This window comes from Pleurodeles waltl, chromosome 3_2, assembly GCF_031143425.1.
Source record: "Pleurodeles waltl isolate 20211129_DDA chromosome 3_2, aPleWal1.hap1.20221129, whole genome shotgun sequence".
NCBI classification, from domain to species: Eukaryota; Metazoa; Chordata; class Amphibia; order Caudata; family Salamandridae; genus Pleurodeles; species Pleurodeles waltl.
In genome coordinates, this window is record NC_090441.1 from 41807637 (window position 1) to 41830150 (window position 22514).

A 22514-nucleotide genomic window follows, 5' to 3' on the forward strand; every position below is an offset into this window, starting at 1 on the left:
GGAGAGGAAGCAAGCGTAAGATTTCTCTTGCCTTAAGAAATGGGTTAGTGCTAAGAACCTTTAGAATTACTATTATTTTTGATTTGCCAATTCGACCAAACCATGAACATACCACACTGATTCTGCAGTTTTATCAATCATTACTAGTGTATCAAAACCTCTGGTTTTGAACTATTAGGTGCAACTTTCCATTTTCCTCCTGAGACTCTGTCCGATTGTTCTGAGGCTTTAATTGCTTAAGTAGGGAGTTGGATTATCTGTGAACCTATATCTGCACCTGAGCCTTTATGTTAAGTTCATGCATCTTTCTGCATAGTTTTTACTAATAATTTTGTAATAAATCCTTTTAACTCTTTTTGATCTAGAACTCAGTTATTAATGGTCCTAGATTAGATTTTGCTGAAATTAGTGCTTATCCTGACGAGGAGTGTAGTCTCTTACACTAGATAAACAAAAGACCTCGGAGATTAACCACACTGGTGAAAATCAGGCTGCACACGTTATGGTTCAGACAATTATTGTGGTTCAGCTCACACACAGTGACAGGCTATATGCCTGATTGGAACACTGGGAACGTTATAGCTGATGCTTTAGGTATAATCTGCTTACTAAGCAATGTTATGACAAAGGCAGTTTGTTTAGCTTTTTAATTGCTAAAAGCATTTGTTAAAGCCAGTACATCCTTAACATTTGGTTATCTCCTCATTGTGTTATGGGCTTTATACAGGTGTTTTGTTACATATAATCTTACAGATTACTGTAGTAGGAAAGATTTATGGCTTTTAACACCCACTCTGACAAACCTGGGGGGTTTCCACTGGGATGATTCTTATTCAGCCCAAATGAGAGGGGTTGTATATTGTTTTGCAAGCTGTATTAGAGGTATTTCTTGGTGCAAAGGACGACAACCTGGCATATAGGGGGAGAGGGCAACCTTGACAAAATGCCTGCCATGGCCTACTGGGGATTTTTTTTTTAAATAAGGGTCACCAATGATTATATGGGCGGCATAAAAGAAAAATATCTGGCTCTGGCATATGGTGCACCCATGACAAAGCCCTGGCACAATGGAGTTTATGTTTGACATATGGAGGCATCCATCGCACATTTTCAAATAATGGGGTTAACTCCTAGGTATTGTCAACTTTCATTAGCTTGGCACAGCATGAAATTTAATGACTGCTAGGTCTTTTAGCACACTTATGTGAAATCAATTGTGCTTTAACATCCACTATATGACAATCTTTTTCAAAATATTCTTGAGGGGAGAAATCTCCCTAGTTGAGGCCTTGCTTTTTCTCTTTGCTTCACTCACTAAAATACAGGGCAAGTATTAAAATATGTTTGTGTTATGATACATAGTCATTATGGAACGTCAGCAATTCCAATTATTTTGATGCCATCATGGTTAAGATCACGTGATGTGACTCCCTGGGGGAAACAAAATAAGGGGCAATGGTCATATGATGTCACTTTCTGTGAGGTCAATAAGGTCTAAGAGTATATGATGTCACTTACGCTAGCCCTGGCACTTTCGTTAACTGATGCCTATGAGGGCACTACAGTTCTCCAGGTACTGCTAACGTGACACTTGCTTGCCACTCATTACATATACACTGGGTCACACCTCATGTGATCACTATCTAACCCGGGAGACAGTTATGGAATATTATTATCCATAGAGTGTCATTGTTTTACCATTCCAGGAAGGCAAAGATTGGTTCAAGATGCGGACGCCATGCTGGAACTTTAAAACAGTGATAGACATTAACAATAACGCCTGCAATAAAAGAGACATCCACTCCTATTTTTAGTTTTTGTATTGCAAGCAAATGCCCACCATGTTTAGACCCCGTTTTCTTTTTCCTACACGTACTCTTAATTTATCTTAAATATATTATTGAGTTTGTGTGTGTTTTATTGCAATTGTGGCAGTGGGTGAATACAGGAATAATACAGTGGTTGCACGAACAGATGTATATGTGTAAAGATGAGTGGCAGAGTGCATATATGATTACTTAGATCTATCAGTGACACAAAAAACACTTTCATACATAAACCAGACTCCTTGGCATTACCAGGGCTTGTTACTTTTTTTGCTACGACTACCATGCTCCTCCAGTTGAAGATTTGTAGAAAGATTTCTGTAGTGAGTATCTAATCATAACTTTCCTCTACCCAAGCGTCATCAGTAGAAGCTGCATTTTTTAAAGACTACTTTGGCCCCTAATCAAAGCTCCCAAACACTTTCAGTGACTTTACTGCACATAGTCTACCCACCCTGTGAGGTGTCCTAAATTTATTTTTTATTTAAATATATATTTTTTATATCTGTAAATCTCGAGAGCCCTCAGACAGATGTTTGCAAGGTGTGTTTTTCAAGTCAATTGATCTTTAGTGTGGTTTTGCACTCACTTCTAAGGGTTTAGCCAGAGGCTATGGTGGTTTACCAGTCGTTGACTGGATTAGGGTTGAGGACTACTAGGACAGAAGCTTGAGTATTGCATTTCTCAACAGCTGTTGGGCTGTCTTCTCAATACACAGTAAATCATCATGCACTAGACTCATAACCTCCCAAAATCTACCTCTGATAACAGAAGTGGTATGGGCCATAGCAAAACTGAAGATAGGGAAACCTAAAGCTCGAGCTCCATGTGGGCTAAGGCTATATTCTATAAGACAGTATGCCTCTAGTTTGCCCTCTTTCTGAAATCAACTACCACCACTATGAGAGAGGCCCAAATGCTAGTGATTCCGAAGCCAGGGAGTAATTAATTGCAGTGTCACTGCATATCGAACAATATTGTCACGTAGTTACACAGAAGCTGAAATATTCATGTGTGTGTTAACCTATGGGCGTAGCCTGATTTTGCCAGGTCGGATTGTTCCCAATTAATCTGGATTTATACATGGTAGAGATGTGGGGGGGGGAATGCACAGCTGCTAGATAATGTACATAGAACCTGCAAGTTCTGCTCTCATTTAACACTTGTAAAGCATTCTTTCGGGTTGGCTGCTGCTTTGAGATCACACTCAATGCCGTTAGAATTGGCCCCAACTTTAAGACCTGGTCTTAGAGAGGGCGAATGGCTGCTCACTGAGCTATTTTGAGGAGGTAGGCAGGTATGTTTCAGAAGGATAGCAGCAGTGAACATTACCCCACTGCCAAATCTCATATTTATTTCAAGTTCTACCATTTATCTTGACAGCCACGAAACTAGAAATTTCAAATATTTGTAAATTGATTAAGTATGGGCTGGGAAAGCCCTGTACTATAACGGGACACTTGTAAAGGTCATCTAGGAGGTCGAAGGAGGCTTGGACTTTCACTGGGTAATACGATTACCACGCTATAAAGCTACAATATATGCTAGAATTGAGAAAGTAGGAACAGCAAAAACAGCAGTGCTACGTTAATCAGCTGACTGGAATGGCCAAGTCATGGGGTCTCTATTCCTCTCCAGTTATGCCAGATGCTTTGGAGGTGTGGGATAGGCTGGCAGTGAAGGTGGCATTAAACCTTTCTGTAGTTACTAAACCCTTTTCTAAATAACCCTGACTTCTCCATGGCATTTTAAGGGTGTAGGCATGGCAAGAAAAAGGGTGCAAAAGTCTCCAAATGTAGACGTGAGCATACCTTACTTTTAACTGATTAACAGTTAGAACAGATGTTCTAGTCTATGCCTCTTCACCTAAAGTTTCTGGTGTCTGTAAATCGAAGATTATAGTGAGTTTTAACTAACTTAAGGCTACTTTCATAGTTCTACATGGAAAAAAAAATTCTCTGTACATCTGTGAGGTTTTTTTCTCACCAGCCCAAAGGAAAGATATGTTTCTTTAAAACAAAACTAAAGCAATGATAGCTAGATGCTGCCCTGTGATGCTACTGCCTTTTTAAAACTTTGGGAAGGACTTGAATTGAACAGAATTACCCTAATCACACATTTAATTACAAAAAGGTAGTTAGCATAAATATACTCAAATATACTAACAACTGATTTGAAGGTACTAAGTCTTGAAGTGTACTCCTACCAGAAATTTCTAGATATTTTTCATACAGTACTAAAACCAAACTACCTAATCACTATTAAATACCACTACGTTTGATACACCCTAATATTGAGAGACGATATACTTGTATTAGGACTGTATTTATAAAAGGAAACCACATGGTATACATTAAAATACGTTAAAGGAAGACAAACCGTCTATTTCGTGAGCTAAATACAACATTTTTAATCTGATAGGACATGTTAAAGTTAAATACCCAAGCCCATTAAACAGAGAATCATGTCTTATGTTGAAGCCGAGCACAACAGGTGAGCACTGTTAAAATGTAGAATACTTTTTTTTTATTTTTAAACTCTACAATCACTGTATAAGTACTTGAAGCAATAACTTGCAGCTTAACTCCTTCCGTGTGTCAGACAGCTGGGAGTCGTCCAACGACACTGTAGGCGTATGCACAGGACTGCTTCCAGGGCAGGGAGGGAAAAGGTAGGCATTTTCTTCCATGGAAGGTTTGTGGTTGCCAAAGAGGCATCAAGGGAAAGGAAAGGGGTTTCCGTTCCCCCAATGTCTCTTTGGAGTGCATTCCTGCAGCACAATAGCGCATGGGGTGGAGATCATGCAGCAGGAATGCCCACTAGACATCAGGGATTTGCTTTTTTGGGAGATTTTTCTTTTTTGGGCAGTGGCCGAGGCTCGCTCCCCTTTGGGGGGGGGGACAATATTTTGGCAGTTTCTGCCCCCTGCGGGTGCAGATTGGGCAGATGATTTAGGCCAATCTTCCCTCAAGGTGGGCAGAAGCCACTAGATATCAGATTTTATTTTTGAGCCATATTTTTGCAGGAAGCAGCCCCTTGGGCAAGGGTTGCTTCTCTTTTGGGAGTGACTGTTGTGGCTGTTTGACACCCTTGGTGGCATATCGTCCATAGATTGTTAGGCCCATCTGCTGTCCCCTTGCGGGGCAGAAGCCGCTAGACGGCAGTGATTTTATGTTTTTGTAATACTGTTGTGGGGAGCAGCCCCTAGGGCATGGGTCGCTCCCCTTTTGGGGGTGATTGTTGTGGTTGTTTGAGTCCTCCTTGGGTGCAGAGCGCCCATATATTATTAGACCATGTGCTCCCTTTGAGGGGTTGGGGGGGTGTAGAAGCCACTGAACACCAGGGATTTTATTTTTTAGCAATATTGTTTTGGGGAGAGGAGTCTTGGGCAAGGGTCTCTCCCCTTTTGAGGGTGAATGTAGTGGCAGTTTCTGTCCCCCTGAGATCTATGTTCCAGGTAATTAGATAGCTGTGGCTGAGTCTTTGGTCCTGTTTAAGGGTTGTTTGGTGTTTAGGCAGTACGTTCCTAGCAAGATGGCACATTATTGAATTAAGGTGCATATGCTGTCTGAGAGTAGTGCAGGATGTGTCTATAATTTCAGGGTATGCACTGGTAGGGATTCCACTATTGAACCAGCCACCCCTCGTTGTCTGTCCACTTTCGAAGTTTGTGAGAAAAGTGTGTGGGAACCTAGTAAAGGACTTCTTAACAAAGGTCACCATTTATTTGTGAATAAAATTTACACTGGTGTGCAATTGTTCAGGGAATTGTTCCAAGTGTACACAGTCCACTCTAACCATATAGGTTATCCAAAAGAGTTTGTTTGTAAAAAGCTACTTGCAAGGGGACAGTGCAGTTCCTCGCGTAATGATGAACTGCTAGCTGTGTAATTTGCAGACAGGAGGTATGTCTACATGCTGACTACAATCCTTGATGAAAGTAATTCACCTGTGACTGTTTGGGGTCAGGTTGCTGAACTGCACAAACCTGTGTGGATTTTAGATTACAATAAGCACCTGGGTGGTGTAGATAGAGTAGATCAGAAGTTGGAACCTTACACTGCTGTTCATAAGGCTTACATTTGGTATAAGAAGTTGGCTATCTATTTGTTTAATCTAGCAACCGTCACTGCTTCTGTCATATTTAAAGATTGCTCTCCAGAGTCAAAGATGCCATTTGTTCAGACTCAGCAGTCTGTGGTAGGCAGGATTGGTGTAGTGGAACAGGTAAGTGTTCCTAGAGTTGCAGTGGTGGAGGATGTGGCTGGATTGAAAGATCACCACTTTGTTAAATACATTCCTCACACACCCAAAAATAAAAACAATCCCTCTAAGAGGTGTAGAGTCTGTATGTGAAGAGGCGTATGGAAGAAGAGCAAATGCCTCAAGTGTCCTCCTACACTTCGGCTTTGTGGTCCTGCATGTTTTAAATTGTACCTCACGCAACAGAGTTTTTGGGAGCAACCAATAAGCGTATAAGTGAACAGACTGGCCTGTATTGTTTTATATTTTTGTTCAGATTCACGCTTGGCACTAGTGTGATGTATTTAGTTTGAGCTGATGTGTTTGTAGTTATTTTGCAAATACTTGCAATTGGTGTTTCCTTTTTTGTTTAAAAAAACAAAAAATGTGATGGTGGACTGGTGCTTGGGAGGCGGTGTGCGTGGGCTGGCACTTGCGTGGTGATAGGCGAGTAGTGACTTGCAGCTGGTCACCACACAGTGCTAGCCAAACGCCAGTCCACACAGTCAGCCGGTGTGATTGCTGTCTCAGTAATGTGGGCATATGAAAGTGACGGGCCCTCGGATGGTGCTGTCTGTTGATGTGACTGTTGTAATGTGCTGAGCCCACGGCTAGCGGTGGGCATGATCTTGTGGGTTTCACGTATGAAAGGTATGTGAGTGGAATGTAAAGCGGTTGGTGCCTTGACGCAGCTTAACAGCTCACGAGCTGCAAGACACTGGTTCAGTTTTTTAACCTTTCAATTATTAAAAGTATTTAATTTTTGTGAAATCTCTTATTAATGACATTTTACATTTTTAACCATCATTCACCCTCGTGCAAATCCAACCAGTTTGTGTGTGTACTTCAGGAATAGATGGTTGTGAAGTAATATGTGTCTTGTGTTTTTCTCTGCCAGGGTGCATATTGTCTCTAAGGAAAATCTAAAACTCTAGATATTTTTGTAAAGAAGGCGTCCAGGGGAGTACAGGGTGGTGTGCTTCTCGTGGACCCATACAAGTTTTCTTACCCCACAATGCCCTGCAAACCTAAAATCAAATTTTCTTTGCATTTCTGTGAGACATTCTTCCAGAATCAAAAGGAAACCCGCAAAATTCCTACCACCCAGTTTTTCCCCACTTGTCCCAATAAAAATGCAGCCCCGCTTGTGTGGCTTGGTCTTGTGTCCACTACGGTAACTGATCAAACTAACATCAATGGGAGTCCTCGCAAAAAAGGAATCACCTAGGAGTTGGTTTGATTTGTTCTGTAGCCGGAACTAGGTCCAGCCACACACGACTTACCATTTTTAGCAGAATACTTGGAGGAATGCCGGGTGGAAGAAAGTTTGTGGCTCCCTGCAGATTATAGAACTTTCCATCACAAAAATGTGAGAAAATTTTGTTTTTTTCCCAGTCGAAGTTTAAGGTTTGCAAGGGATTCTGGGTCAAAAAGTGTCGTGAGGGCCATGCAAGTCAGCCTACCCAGGGTACCAGTAGGTGTTGCTTTTCAAAAATGTATAGATTGGCTAGGTTTCCCTATGTGCCAGCTGAGCTAGGGTCCAAAATCTAGAGCTATCCACATAGGAAAAAGAGGGTCAGTGTTGGGTGGAAAAATGCTCTGTCAAGTTGCGTTTTGGGCAGGTTCCTGTTGCAGTCACTAGGCCTACCCACACAAGTTAGTTACCATTTTTATTGGGAGACTTGTAGGAGTATACAGTAGCAGAACAATTTTTATTACCAAGTGGATTTTGCTGCATTTATGCCTTTCAAATGTAATCCAGTGTAAGAAAGATGAAATTTTACAATACTCTAAACCATTACTAGTGTGGGAACCCACAAATTCAGAAAAGTAGACAAAACCACTGCTCATAAAATCTATATCCTGTGCCTATTTTAGAAATATATAAGCTGATTCCCATTTTTCATTCTTCCTATTTCGCTACCATTGTACCATTTTACGGTGCAGCTCAGTTGTTTGCTCTGGGAACCTTGGGTTCTTGGAGAACCTACAAACCATATATATATATATATACATATACATACACACACATATATATACATACACACACATATATATATATATATATATATATATATATATATATATATATATATATAGTTTGTGGGTTCTACAAGAACTCCCCGAGGTTTCCTTGTAATGTAATATATATCAGCGGACATAATGGTATACTGCTTTTGTCAATTGGTCATTGTGACAAAATGTTACACCTGAAAATGTTGCCACAAATGTCTGTTTTCCTACTCATTTACTGTTGAAATAAATAAAGATTGAAACTTTCCTTTAGAAAACCTTGAGGGATCTACACATGACCCCTGCTGAATTCTGAGTTTTGTCTACTTTTCTGAAATGTATAGCTTTTCTGAACCATGCATGGGTTTCAAATTGGTTTCCACCACAAACTAGTAGAAGACAAAGCACAGAAAATAGGCTACCTCTTGGAGAAATGCCAAAACTATGATCCAAAATTAGGTTTTTTGTCTCTGCATCACACGCTCCTGAAAGCTGGGAAGATGGTTGCGTTAGTACAGCAAACCACTAGTATATGCCATTTTTAGGGAGAAAAAAAATAACAGATTTATCTGGAGCACTTTTTTCCCCTTTTTTTTTTTTTTTTAGTTGTTGAAAAAAACTCAGTTTGCTATATTTTGCCTATTTTCTCGGTTCCCTCCAGGGGAATCTTCAAACTCTGGGTTTTCTAGATTTAGATTTAAAAAAAGACACAAATTTGGCATGGGTACCTTAGCTGGAAAAAAAAGTCCTAAAGCCCTAAGCATGAACTACCCCAAAAAAGCTAAAAAAGGGCTCAGCACTAGGTTGGGTGTTTGTGATAGAGGGGGTAAGGGTGGAATGTGGAGCCTAGCAGTGCTGGCACTAAGTATTGCTGTGCTTATTTATGGGTGTAAGCATTGGAAATAAACAAGCATGAAATGAAAAGAACTACTATAGTGCAGCGTCTACTCAAAGATCTTCACATTACAATCTGGAGCAAAACAATTAACAAGAACCAGAAACTGAGAGAAAACAACCAAGCCTTACATTTCCTGAAAACATTATGGTTTTCTGGGCCCTAATGGCTAAGGGCAGGGAATTCCAGAGTCGTGAGGTAGGCAAAATATTTACCACCCATCGGTCCTGTATCTAAAATTGGGCACCACCACCTCTTTCTTGTTACTAGATCTCAACTGATTCACAGGTATATACTACTGGAATCTGATAATGATGAAACTAGAAGCAGAGGTATTCAGTGCCTTGTGGGCCAAGCATTGATTGAAACATGGCCATTCAAAGTACAGGGAGCCACTGAAGACTGTGAAGTTCTTTACCGACTGGTTCCTAGGCAGATAAAAAAATTAGGCAAGCGGCCGCATTCTGCTCCACGTGAAGCCTAAACTGAAATGACCTGTTCAGGCCGAGATACAAGGAACAGTAATCTAACTATGATGAGATTAAAGCCTGCTCAATTTTCCTTTGTGATGCAATGGGGACAAAAGGGAACATTTTTCTTAGTACCCACAGAATGGATTAACAGGTAGCCATGACCTTCCCAACATAGGAAGGAAACAATAAGCCACTGTCTAATACCACTCCCAGGTTCATGGCAGACTGGACAGGGACTGGGACAGCACCTATATCCTTTGGCAACCAAGTTTAGACCAAAAAGTGAAGTCTCTGCCAAATAGGAGAACCTCAATTTTTCCACTAATCAACTTAAGACAATTTCCTTTCATCCACTTTCTAACTGCATACATACAATTTAGGCTGGGCAGCCATAGGTTGCATGTTGTCTATGATAGTGACAATGACCTGAATGACATTTGCGTTAGGAAGGACAAAGTCCAAAGAAGATCCATGTAGAATATCAAAAGAAAGTGAATAGGATTTTGCCTAAACTGACTGCATGCTATCACCTGTCTTCTGTTGGACAGGAAAAAATGGATCAGTTGAAGAGCCCTTCCCTTAATACCCAATTGCTCTAGATGGACCACTATTCTGGAATGAGACACTGTTAATGCTGCGGAGAGGTCCAACAGGATGTGGACAACAGACCCCTCCATCCCCTTCCTATGATGACATCGGTGACAGCCCAGTGTACAGACTCCATACTATGACAAACTCTAAAGCCCGACTAGCGCATAGTCAACAGGTTACTTTAACATTACTCTGCACAATTCCTGATTGTTGGCCCTCTAAACAATTTTAGCTGGGAACAATAATAGGGAAATAGGCCTGTAATTTTGAATATCCTTGGGACTGGCTGTTTTTTTTTTTTTTTTAACTAAGCACAATTACTGCAACCTCCTTCCAGACTGGAGGAAAAAGGAAAATGTTACTAAGTATACAACTGTTCGTGGCATGTAGTGCTGTAGATTTAAATGCTTTGCATACATCCGCCATCTAGTGTTGGGCTCGGAGTGTTACAAGTTGTTTTTCTTCGAAGAATGCTTTTCAGTCACAAGATCGAGTGACTCCTTCTCTTGGTGATAGTGTGCGTGGGCTTCCAGTCCTCTGTTAAACTGTTTTCCCACAGGCGGGTGAGGTAAGGAAAATACATATATGTGAATGTCCATGGTGTAGACCAAGTAGCAACTTTACAAACATCTGCCATTGGAATGTTTCCTAAAAAGGCCATAGAAGCACATTTTTCTGGTAGTGTGCTCTAGCTATAGGTAATTGTCTTTTAGCTTTCAGATTATTCTATTTTTTTTTTTTTATATTGGATTGCCTTTGAGGCATTGAAAATGCTACAAAAAGCAGTTTAGATTTTCTAAAACGTTTAGCCCTGTCAATGTAATACATAAGAGCTTGTTTAAAATATAGTGTGTGTAAAGCTCTTTAAGCGACTGCTCTGGCTGTGGGAAAAAAAAACAGGAACTCAATTGACTAGTTAATGTGAAATGATGAAACTACTTTTGGGAGAAATTTAGGGTTTGTCCTAAGGACTACTCTATTCCCATGTATTTGGAAAAAGAGTTCTTCTGAAGTCCAACCTTTTAATTCACTTACACGTCATAGAGAAGTGTAGCCACTAAAAAGGTAACTTTCCATGAAAGAAACTGCAAAGAACAGGAGTGCATGGGTTCAAATGGTGGACCCCTAAGTCTAGTAACAACAACATTAAGGTTCCATACTGAAGCTGGAGGAACCCTGGGCGGAATAACCCTCTTAAATCCTTCCATAAATGCCTCAATTACAGGAATTCAGAACAAAGAAATAGGCTGTCTGTTTTGGAGGTTAGCAGCTATAGCTGCTAAATGAAGTCTGATAGATGAGTATGCAAAATCTTTCTTTTGTAAATGTAGCAGATAAACAATGTCTTGCACTGATAATTGAGTGGATCAATATTTTTAGGTTGACAATAGCATACAAAACGTTTCAATTTTGCAGCATAACACCGTCTAGTTGTAGGTTTAACTAGCCTCTCTAAGGATGTCCATTCATTCAGAAGGACGTTGTAAATATCCAAACTCTATGACTTCAGGAACCATATTGCGAGATTGTGTGTTTTGGGGTCTGGATGTCTGATTTTACCTCACTTTTGAGACAAAAGGTCTGGTCTGTTGGGAAGTTCCTGGTGGGGAACCACAGACAGATCCAATAGTGCTGTGTACCAAGGTTGGCATGCCCATGTGGGGGCTACAAGGATCGTGGTGAGTAATGTTTGTCTCAGTTTGCGAACCGGAAATAGAATGCATGAAAGAGGTGGAAAAGCATAAGCAAATATCCCTGACCAATTCATGCAAAGAGCATTGCCTTTGAACTGAGGGTGTGGGGATCTGGACGCAAAGTTTTGGCATCTTGAATTTTCTACAGTAGCAAGGAGAGCTATTTCTGGTGATCCCCAGAGGTGAAAGTATTGGTGAAGTACTCGTGGGTGAAGTTCCCATTCGTCACAATGTGATTGTGAATTACCCACTTCCAAATTGTCATAGCTAGAAGGGACAATTGGTGGGAGTCCACCCCCACCCCCATTTTTGCTGATAATACATAGTTGTCATGTTGTATGTACAGATTAGAACCACTTTGTGGGAGAGTGGTCGCAGAAATGCTTTATGCGCTAGAAAGACCGCTAGTAACTCCAAGTAGTTAATGTGATAAGTTTGTTCAATGAGATCCCATCTGCCTTGTATTGTAAGGCTGTTGAGGTGAGCTCCCTAGCTGTGATGCATGTGCAGTGAGACAGAGAGAGAGTGGTCTTGAAAGGGCCGACCCTTTAAAAGGCTGGTGGGATTCCATCACTGCACAGAGCGGTGAGTCTGGCGGCCCAACAACACTAGATCCTCAAGATGACCCTGGGACTGAGACCAGTGACGGGATAGACACTGCTGTAATGGACGCACGTGTCGTCTGGCATAAGGAACGATGGCAATACAGGAAGCCATAATTCCTAGTAGCTGCATCACTAGACTCACTGTGTAAGTATGATTATTCTGTAATTGAGACAAAAGAGTTTGGAAAGCTTGAATCCATGCTGGGTTTGGTTATCCCAATCCTGAGTGAGTACTGAGAATTGCTCCCAGATAAGGCTGTAGCGGTGAGGGTTGGAGATGGGATTTGAGAAAGTGAATTGTAAATCCCAGAGTGTGTTGAAGGTTTACTGTGTACTGAGTATGCTCCGGACGTTGTTTAATGGTATTGGCTTTGATGAGCTATCGTCAAAGTATGGGAAAACCAGAATATGTTGTCTTCTGAGGAATGCAGCCACTACTGCTAAGCATTTTGTGAATACCTTGGGAGCGGTTGGTACCCCGAATGGTGGAACCTTGAATTGATGTGGTTTTCCCGCAAAGACAAATCAGAGATATTTTCGATGTGCTGAATGTATGGGAATGTGGAAATAAGCATCTCTGAGATCTAATGCCATCATGTAATCTCCTTGCTGCAATAGGGGCATATCGTCTTTCAGAGTGACCATATCAAAATTCTCTGAAAGTATGTATAGGATGAGAGGTCTGAGATCCTGAATTGGACTTAATGAACAGTCTTTCTTTGGTATAAGGAAGTACAGATAATATACTGCTAACTCTTGCTGAGATAGGGCACTGGTTCTCTAGCCCCTTTGAGAAGAAGGGATTGTACCTCTTCTTTTAAGAGAATGTGATAATCGTGCAAGTTTGTGAACGTGAGGGGGAATATTTGGTGGAGTGGAAATGAGTTCTAGACAATAACCATGTTGGATAATTGATACAACCCATTAATTTGTGATGATATTGGACCATGGGTGATAGAAATGTGATAGTCTTACCCCCCCCCCCACTGGGAGGTGTGTGCTGTGGGGATTTGTAAGAAGTCACTGTCTTGTATTTGAGGTGGAACCTCTAGAGGTGGACGTCATACTTCTATTATTTGCACCCTTGTAAGAGCCTCTGAAGAAACCTATATTGTAAAAATTAGTTACTTGTGTGTTTGGGTCAAAAGTGTGACGTATGAAAATTATCCCTAGTTAGTCTAGTTAGTCAGGCCCCATAGCTTTAGATGTTTGAGTCTTTATTCAGCTTCACAATAGTGGTATCAACCGCTGGGCCAAATAAGTGTTCTTTATCGGAAGGCATGCGGAGAACTGCCAGTTGCATTTCTGGCTTGAAGCCTGAGCACCTCAACCAAGCATGCCCTTTTTATTCTGACACTGGTCTTTACACCATGTGCTGCTGTATCCGCTGCATCAATGACACATCTACTTCAATTGCATGAGATGGCGTGCCCTCTTGAGACCATCTCCTGGCCCCTTTTTTTGATGTTCCTGTGGAAGATACTGGAGCAGTTCCTCTATTTCATACCAGTGGGCCCTCTCATACCTTGCCAGGAGTGCCTGAGAATTTGTAATTGTCCAATGGATTTGCAGCTTGAGCAGCTACCCTTTTGCCTGCTGCGCCGTTTTTTTGCTCTCCGTATCAGGAGGAGGAGCATCTCCTGTGGACTGACTATTTGCACACTTTTGTGCCACACTTACTACTACAGAGTCTGGAGGTAGTTGTAATTTATAAATGTTGGATTGGAGGGTGTCGCTTTGTATTTTTTTTTTTTTCTATTGACCCCTGGTGTAATCACTCTTGCACTAACAGGTTCTCTGAAGATCTCTGCGGCATGTCTAAGCATACCTGGCAGCATGGGTAGGAACTGACTAGGAGTGCTAGATGAAGTATCAAAGAGAAAATCATCTTCAAAAGGGTCACAGTGTGTATATGTACTTTATGGTATGCCACTGCCTTTGCAATAACCTGGTTGCCTGATGTTGTATCCTCAAATGGGGGGGGGGGGGGACACGACGGATGAAGGCCTTGCTGGATATAAATTAGGGTCATTAGGGAGTATGGGATCCGGATGATAGAAATCCCATGGATCTACATCTTATGGCACATCTCCTAAGTCATCTCTATGAGGTGATGATGACCCTTGTGGAAAGGATTGTGGCTGTATGAAAGATGTAGAGGATTATGGAGGTGGTGGTCTCCAGGAGGAAGTAGAGGAGAGTGAGGTGGAGAAGGCTGAGATTGATCTTGAGCCTTGTCTTTGTCCTTTGAGACTTTTTTAGGAGGAGGAGCAGTGTCCAACGTTTCCTTTAAATTGGAACTGGAGGAGAAGCAATATATATATATATATATATCGCGCTGACAAGCATCCATTACTTCTAAAAATGGGCTCCACTGGTGAAGTTCCTTCAGCTGAAGTTATGGAGTCTTTGAAAAGCATACTTTAAATTTAAGATTGTTTTCAAACCGAAGGTGTCGACTCCGAAGCCGATGTTGAAGGCTGCTTTTTCGGAGTTCAAGTGCTTGACTAGAAAGCTTGACTCGATCCAGAGATTGGTTGGGATGCTGCTGAGTGTTAATGGTGCCAAAGACATCTGGGAAGATTTCGGTACAGAAGCGGAGGGGTGGGGCAACTGAATGTAATTTTCGGATCCTACCATGGCCCAAAGTTCAGTGGTGGATCGATGACCAGCTTGGAAGTCTTTTTCAACGTCTTAATATGAGAAGATGGGGCAGGTGTACTCACGTACTGTGCTGCTGGAATCGACTGGCACTCAATGTCAGACTATTCGTCTGAGTCGGAGTCTCAGATTGAGAGGGCTGCATGATGTCCAATTTCCTCTTGTATGTGTTCCTCTACGAAGATGTCGGCAGTGTCATCCAGTGTTTTCAATGCCATCTCCAAATGACCAATCTTCGGTCCCAGCGTGTCTTCTTAGATCAAAAATACCTACAGGCATCGCAGGTCTCTTCTTTATGTTCCGGGGACAAGCACAAGTCACACACAAAGAACTTGAAGTGGCAGCGAGGACAGAAGCTAAACTGGGTTCGTTCCATTAGCCCAGCATTTTTTGCTAGCACTTGACAGTGTAGAACTGACCCAGACGCAGAAAATCAGATCAATTAGTTTAAGTGTGGAAATAGCGATCTAATACTATACTGTTGTGGAAAGAAAGAAGGAAAGTTCGAAAGAGACCGAACTGAGATCTACCAGAGCGAGAGGAATCGCATCCGAACCAGACAGCTGAGAGAAAACAACCTAACAAAAGACTCAATGCCCATGTGCACTATCACCAAGAGGAAGAGTGACTCGATCTGATGACTCAAAAACATTCTTCTAAGAAAAACAACTTGTAACACTACCAGCCCAACACTAGATGGTGTACTTATGCAACGCATGTGTATCGACAGCCACACGTCATCGAACTGGCAGTTTTTAAAATTAGATTAAATATGGGACTGAGGCATACAGCAATCATGTCTGTGCGAGTAGTAGAATATATGATGGAGTCCACTCCAGAGGAGAACCAGATTTGGATGTCAGAAAATCTGATTTGTGGGTCATAAGAGGTGAAAATTCATCGAGTATATTAGTCTGATGGGAGTTGGATTCTTTCCTGAAAGTAGAATCACATTTGGGGTGATTTATCCCTGAAAAACACCATATAATCTTTTTTCAATCTGATCCTTAAAGATGACAGCCAGTTGGGTACAAAAAAACAAATCCTGCCATATACTGGTTAAAGAGATCACTGGAGGATAACAAAGGTCCTTAGCTACTGCAAACAGTTATTTTATTAGGTTACAAGCAGCTTTGATTCTGTGCATGAAGCAATGGGATTTCTCACGAAAGATTATCTGTTTATATCCACATATAGCTTTCCTATAAATAGCTTTATTTTCTGAGAGGTATTTTCCCTCCAAATCTGTCCTCGTCAGCTATATTTCTTCTGAAGATTTTTAAAGCCAGGGGGCTGAAGGAATTATTCTCTGCTTACCTCACACGAAGGGGCCAGTTCTTCCAAAGACTCCCTAATCCAGTTAGAAAATGTTGCTGCTGCCTGCTCCACTGTCGTGGGACAAGGAGGCAGAGTGCCTATCAGGGTCTTTGTAAGACTTGACTGACTTATTTTACACCACTGTCAAATAAGGCTGCAGGAGCCTGGTGGGATGCATTTCTGTATTTGAGTTGCAGCCTAAACTAAAACCAACAACTAGCGGATCAGACCATAAAACAGGAAGAATAGAACCCATCTAAAGGGCCGGCTTGTTTTTTTTCCTCCAAACATAATATCCAGTCTGTGCCTTGCCATGAGTAGGGTCTCCTACCAACTGAGTGAAACAAACGTTTCAATGACTGCAAATCTGCCTTTATTGGCACTATTTTAATAGTGAGAATTCAGGTCACCTAAAATGAATAGATTGGGTTTGTGTTGAAGTGGTTCAAGTAAGGTGCTTAAAACTTGGGCAAACATCAGTCTCTGGCATGGTGTGGTGGGGAAGTAGATTAGTACATCCCAAAACACACAAAACGTGCTAATTTCCAGATAGAATAGATAGCTATGCAGCACAACAACTCCAGTTTAGAGATGGAATATTTAAAAATGTCCTGAAGAATTATAGCCAGACTGCCACCTACTTTATTAGACTATCCTGTAGTAACAGCCATAACTATATCCGAGCCAGAAGAATCTCAGAGCCAGGTTTCAGTAAATAACAAGGCTCCCAGTTTGTGGGTCCATACATTTCTAAACTTCACAAACTTTTTTTGTGGTTGTTTTTTTTAAACCAAAGATCCAATATTGAGCAAAGATATCTTCATTCCTGCTTTCAGACCTCCAGCTAGACTTGCTTTACATTGTTGAATGCCTTAAGGAAAGCGACTGCAGCCTTAATTTTTGAGGGGACCAAAATCAAATTTAGTCACTACATTTTGGGAAGGGGTTTTTCATTAAGTCATTGAATGTTGTCTTAGTATAGTTAGTCACATTCTCACCATACTGGTAGAGTTCCACTAAACTATGCTGGCGCTAGAAAGGCTTTCCTTCGGCGCGTCCCCACTGCAAGGACTCAATGTGTTACTGTTCTTATGCAGAATGGTGGTCATATGCCCTAGATCTCCTAGGAGCACAAAACGGTGACTCCGGCCTGTTTTTAAAAAAAATATGGGATACAGTTGCAAGAAATGGACCTAAATTTGATATGCGGCCTTAGGTTCCACGATGTAGCCATAGCTACTGGTCAATTCCTGCGAAAAACTTCTCTGCCACTAGTGCTTTAGACCTCGCCTCAGGTCAACAGTGACTCGTTCCTTACAGTTAGACTGATCTTGATCATATTAGAAGGATTCCCTGTTGGAGGCACTGGTCTTGAGATAGGAAATCTGGTACTCTTATGGAGGCTGGCTGAACGGGATCCTTGGGATGGTGACAGTTGGCCTTGCACATCATAATATTTTAGTTGGCAAAATGAGCCGTTCACCACTGTTCAATTTGTCAATTTTTTCAAATGCTTTAATAGGCATATGAGAGAGGGCTGCTAAACTTTTACTGAGTTTTAGTGAGAAGAAACTCAAAATGTTATACTGTTTATGTAGTCATAAGGCTGATGACGTGCTGGTGGAATTGATTCAATTAAGTGCTTTGTATTGCTGATTTGATGTATTTATAATTGTGTATGTTAATGAATTGGGAAATGTGCAATATTTCTGTAAGAATTAATTTCTTGGAAACAAAGAATTTTGACTGACTGACTACACTTAAGATGGAAGTCCCGCTAATAAAAAGAAAGGTAAGCTCAGGAAAAGAAACCCATTCAGCCTTTCAAATGAGCGCAATATGAAAAGTGCAATATGTAGAGTCCAAGAGGGAAGAGCAGACAACTTTAAAATGAGGCGAAATAACACAAGTGAGCGCGAGGGAAATTAGCTCTGAACACCCCACATAAATAGTCCAGCTAAATACAGTTTAAAATAAACTAATGTTAGTAAAAATGTAATCACTAGTGAAAGCCTTGCAGAAGCTTTTTAGGACGAAAAAACTATGTCTAGAAACTGTACAGAAAGCTTAAGATACTAGAACACACAGTGTGGTACATACGGACTAGAACAGTACAATCAGGTTTTTGATTTAAGAAATATACAGAGCCTTGAACGGTGACATTTTTTGCAAACAGAATGGTATGCACATAAATAGACTGAATGTGAAGATGAATCCAGTCTCTTGGTCTTATCTTCCGGAACATCAATAATTTGGCATAGAAAAGCCCATGCAATTTAAATTGAGATGTTGCGAATACTTACTATAAAGTATCTGGTGGACCAATAATAAGAACTTCCCATCGGTAAAGATCATTGTCATCGATTAATCCTGCTGAAAATCCTTCGACTGGATTTTTGTTTAGCTCTGTGAAAGGCAAGAAAGAAACAAATGTTAAACATGTTAAATGAATTTTAGAAACCAGTTTATTGTTCATCCAAAAGCACATCAGATCAATGACCAATCCAGACGACAATGCATGCGCAATTCTGAACATATTAAATGAAGTCTCCAGCTTTAGCCTGCTTACCAATTACGTTTTTCCACTCGGTTCGTCCCAGACAGATTTTAATGTACTATTTTGTGTTCTACTTTCTCTGCTGAGCAGATCTATTCATGTGGTACTCTTTACATGGTAATACAGAAGTGTTACTTCTGAGCCTTCCAAGCCCTCACTCCTTTCCTAGGGCCGTTAGTTTCCTATTTGAAGCAGTAAACGTCTGCTGAAATCTATCTGCCACTAATACTGTTTATTCACATTGGGAAGTTAGAGATCTACCATAACACATACTCTTCGTGACATTTGGTCACACTACTTAAAAATAACATGAACATGGTGCAGTTAGGCCTAAACTCAATGGGCAGACAAGTAATCTGAGAACTTTGAGACTAAAGGATGTTGATGCTTAATGTCAAGACTTCATTCACATCTTTCCTGGGACCTTCTCTGATGAAACAATAAAACTGCTAGCATTCAATAGCTAAGAAAACATAAAAGGAACCACTGTCTTTCAATGCTGGTACACCCACGAACAAGCACCATCCGGCCAGTTTTGTGTGGCTGAGGGACTAGAGGACAATCCACTAATCCTTGTAACAAGTATTGTCTGTTGTCCATGCAACATAAGAAACCAGAGACTAATGTGAGCTAACCCATTTTAGGTTTGGTTTATCAGGCGGCTTGGAAGGTTGAACAGCCAAGGCGTTCTGCAGCAGGTTGACAGGCTTGCAAAATTACTGTTGTCATCCCAACCACACAGGAGAGGTAGAATTTGTATCAAGTGAAATGAGAGAATTTTGGGTGGTAGGAATTTTGTGGATTCCTGCTGATTCAGGATGTCTAAGTCACAGAACTGTAAGTAACACATGCAATTTTAGGCAAAGTTTGACGATTGTAGGTCATTGTGGGTAAGAAAACTTTGTGGGATCCACACGTGGCATACTACCCTGAACTTCCCTGGGAGTCTACTTTTCAGAAATATCTGGGTTTGCCAGGTTTCTCTAGGTGCCAGATGAGCTAGGGCCCAAAATGCACAGATACCCACTTTGGAAAAAACAGGTCAGTTTTGAGTGAAAAATGTGATGTATCCATGCTGTGTTTTGGGCAGTTTCCTGTCATGGGTGCTAGGCCTACCCCCACAAAAGTGAGGTACCATTTTCATCAGAAGAAATGCAGGAGCACATAATAGTAAGATATGGATAAGTTACTTACCTGTAAATCCTAGTTCTCTTCCAGGGGTATCCTCATCAAAGTCATAAACATTGAATATTCCCGCCCTTGTGCGGGGACCCCGGAGCATATATAAAAATACACACATTATACATGTGTAAAACAGCAATGCAGGCTATAAATTATAAACAGGCTAAAATGCTTTATTTCTATGAAGTTTTTTTTTTTTTTTATATTATAAAATTACAATAGAGAATAAATATCTACCCAAGCCCCCAAAACTGGGCTTAGGGAAGTAAGCAGCAGTAAACACTAGAGAAAAAGAGAAAAAAACTACATTGAAAAACAATGGAGCATTCTTAGCCAATAGGCTGCATGCAGGTTAACACAGGAGAACCATAAAAACTTTGGCACCGTGCCTTTAAGACCCTGAGCACCTCCAGTATCCCACCATGCCTCAGGGGTGAAGGAAAGGTGACAGTTGGTTCACAGTTAGGTCAGTACTTTTTTACGGTGACAATCTGTGTAACTGATTCGAAAGACAATCTGTCCTGCACTTCTAGGAGACGTGAGTCCGGGGAGGAGGGTGGGTTGTTTATGACTTTGATGAGGATACCCCTGGAAGAGAACTAGGATTTACAGGTAACTTATCCTTCTCTTCCAGGGGATCCTCATCAATAGTCATAAACATTGAATAGATTAGCAAGCCCATCCCTAAACTCTGCGGACTGTCTAATAGAAGTGCAGGAATAGATACGTATTATGCAAATAAATTTCTCAGAGAGGCCTGCCCCACTTGGCCATCCGCTCTTGCATCTGAGTCCAAACAGTAATGTCTAGTAAACGTATGTACAGACTTCCATGTAGGCCTAGCTAGTAATTGTTTATTAGTCAGCTGGTAAGTATTAACAATACAAGAAACTATCCATCTTGATATAGTTTGTTTAGATGCTGCCTCTCCTGTCCTCAAATGACCATAATTTACAAACAAGCGGTTGGAATGTCTAATCGCTTTTGTTTTATCCAAATAAAATTTCAGCACTCTTTTCAAGTCTAAGGAGTGCAATGCTTTCTCTGCCGGAGTCTCCGGATTGGGAAAGAAAGTCGGTAAATATATAGTCTGATTGATATGGAATTCTGACACCACTTTCGGAAGGAAAGATGGGTGAGTTCGCAGAACCACTCTATTGTCGTGAAAAACCGTGTACGGTTCTTTGGAAGACAAAGCCTGAATTTCGCTGACCCTCCTCGCCGAAGTAATGGCCACCAAAAAAGCCGTCTTCCACGTAAGGTGCTGTAAAGAGGCCTTGTGTATAGGTTCAAAAGGAGGGCCCATAAGTTTTGACAATACTATGTTCAGTTCCCATGGAGGAGAAGGTCTCCGAATGGGCGGAAAGACTTTTTTCAAACCTTCTAAGAAATCCTTGACTACAGGTTTCGTAAAGGATTCCTGAGAGGGTGACTTACGATAGGCTGTAATGGCAGACAAATGTACCTTAATAGATGATACCTGCAGACCGGACTTTGCCAAATGAAGTAAATAGGACAGTATGACATCCTCCTGAGCCCGTATGGGATTGTGCCCTTGTTGACAGCGCCATATGTAGAATCTCTTCCACTTAAAAGCGTAAGAACGCCGCGTGGAAGGTCGTTTGGACTCTTTCAAGATGTTCATACACTCCTGTGAGAGCCCTAGGTGCCCATACTGCAGGAATTCAGGAGCCATGCTGTTAAGCTCAGAGAGGGTAGGTTGGGATGTAGAATCCTGCCCTCCATTCTGCTCAGAAGATCCGGTCTGCACGGCAGCCTCCTGTGAGGTTTTTACGATAGGTTGAGGAGATCGGTGTACCAGAATTGACGGGGCCATTGTGGCGCTATGAGAATCATTCTGGTTCTGGATCTGTAAAGTTTGTTGATCACTGCCGGTATGAGGGGAAATCGGTGGAAAGGAGTAGAGAAATATCCCTGACCAGTCGATCAACAGGGCATTCCCTCGAGATCCCGGACGATAGAACCTGGATGCGAAGTCTGGGCATTTCTTGTTTACTTCGTCTGCGAAGAGATCCAATTGAGGTTGACCCCATTGAGCGAAGATGTATTCGACGACTTCGCCGTGTAGGACCCAATCGTGTGCGTCCTCTAGGTGTCTGCTCAGGAAATCTGCTTCCACGTTTTGTTGCCCTGGCAGGTGAACCGCTGTAAGTGACATTCCTCTGGCCAGGAGCCAATGCCATATCGTTTGGGACTCTCGAGATAGGGGTAGTGATCTCGTTCCCCCCGGTTTGTTCAAATAATACATCGTGGTTGTATTGTCCGTTTGTATTAGGAGAGTTTTCCCCTGAATTAATGGTGTGAAAGACTTGAGAGCCAGATGGACCGCTCTGAGTTCCAGCAGATTGATGTGGTACTGCTTTTCCTTGTCTGACCACAGGCCCTGAGCTTGAAGGGGACCCAGAAGCCCCCCATCCCTGAAGAGACGCATCCGTTA

The 22514-nt window shown here is 41.5% G+C and overlaps 1 protein-coding gene across 1 annotated transcript in view; it reads right to left on the reverse strand.

The window, feature by feature from the left end:
- The window catches only part of UBE2G1 (ubiquitin conjugating enzyme E2 G1), a 296237-nt gene that overhangs the window by 87231 nt on the left and 186492 nt on the right, over positions 1-22514 (reverse strand). The window contains exon 2 of the mRNA XM_069226696.1: positions 18621-18723. Coding sequence (XP_069082797.1) covers positions 18621-18723 — 103 coding nt within the window. The remainder of the gene's footprint in view (positions 1-18620; positions 18724-22514) is intronic.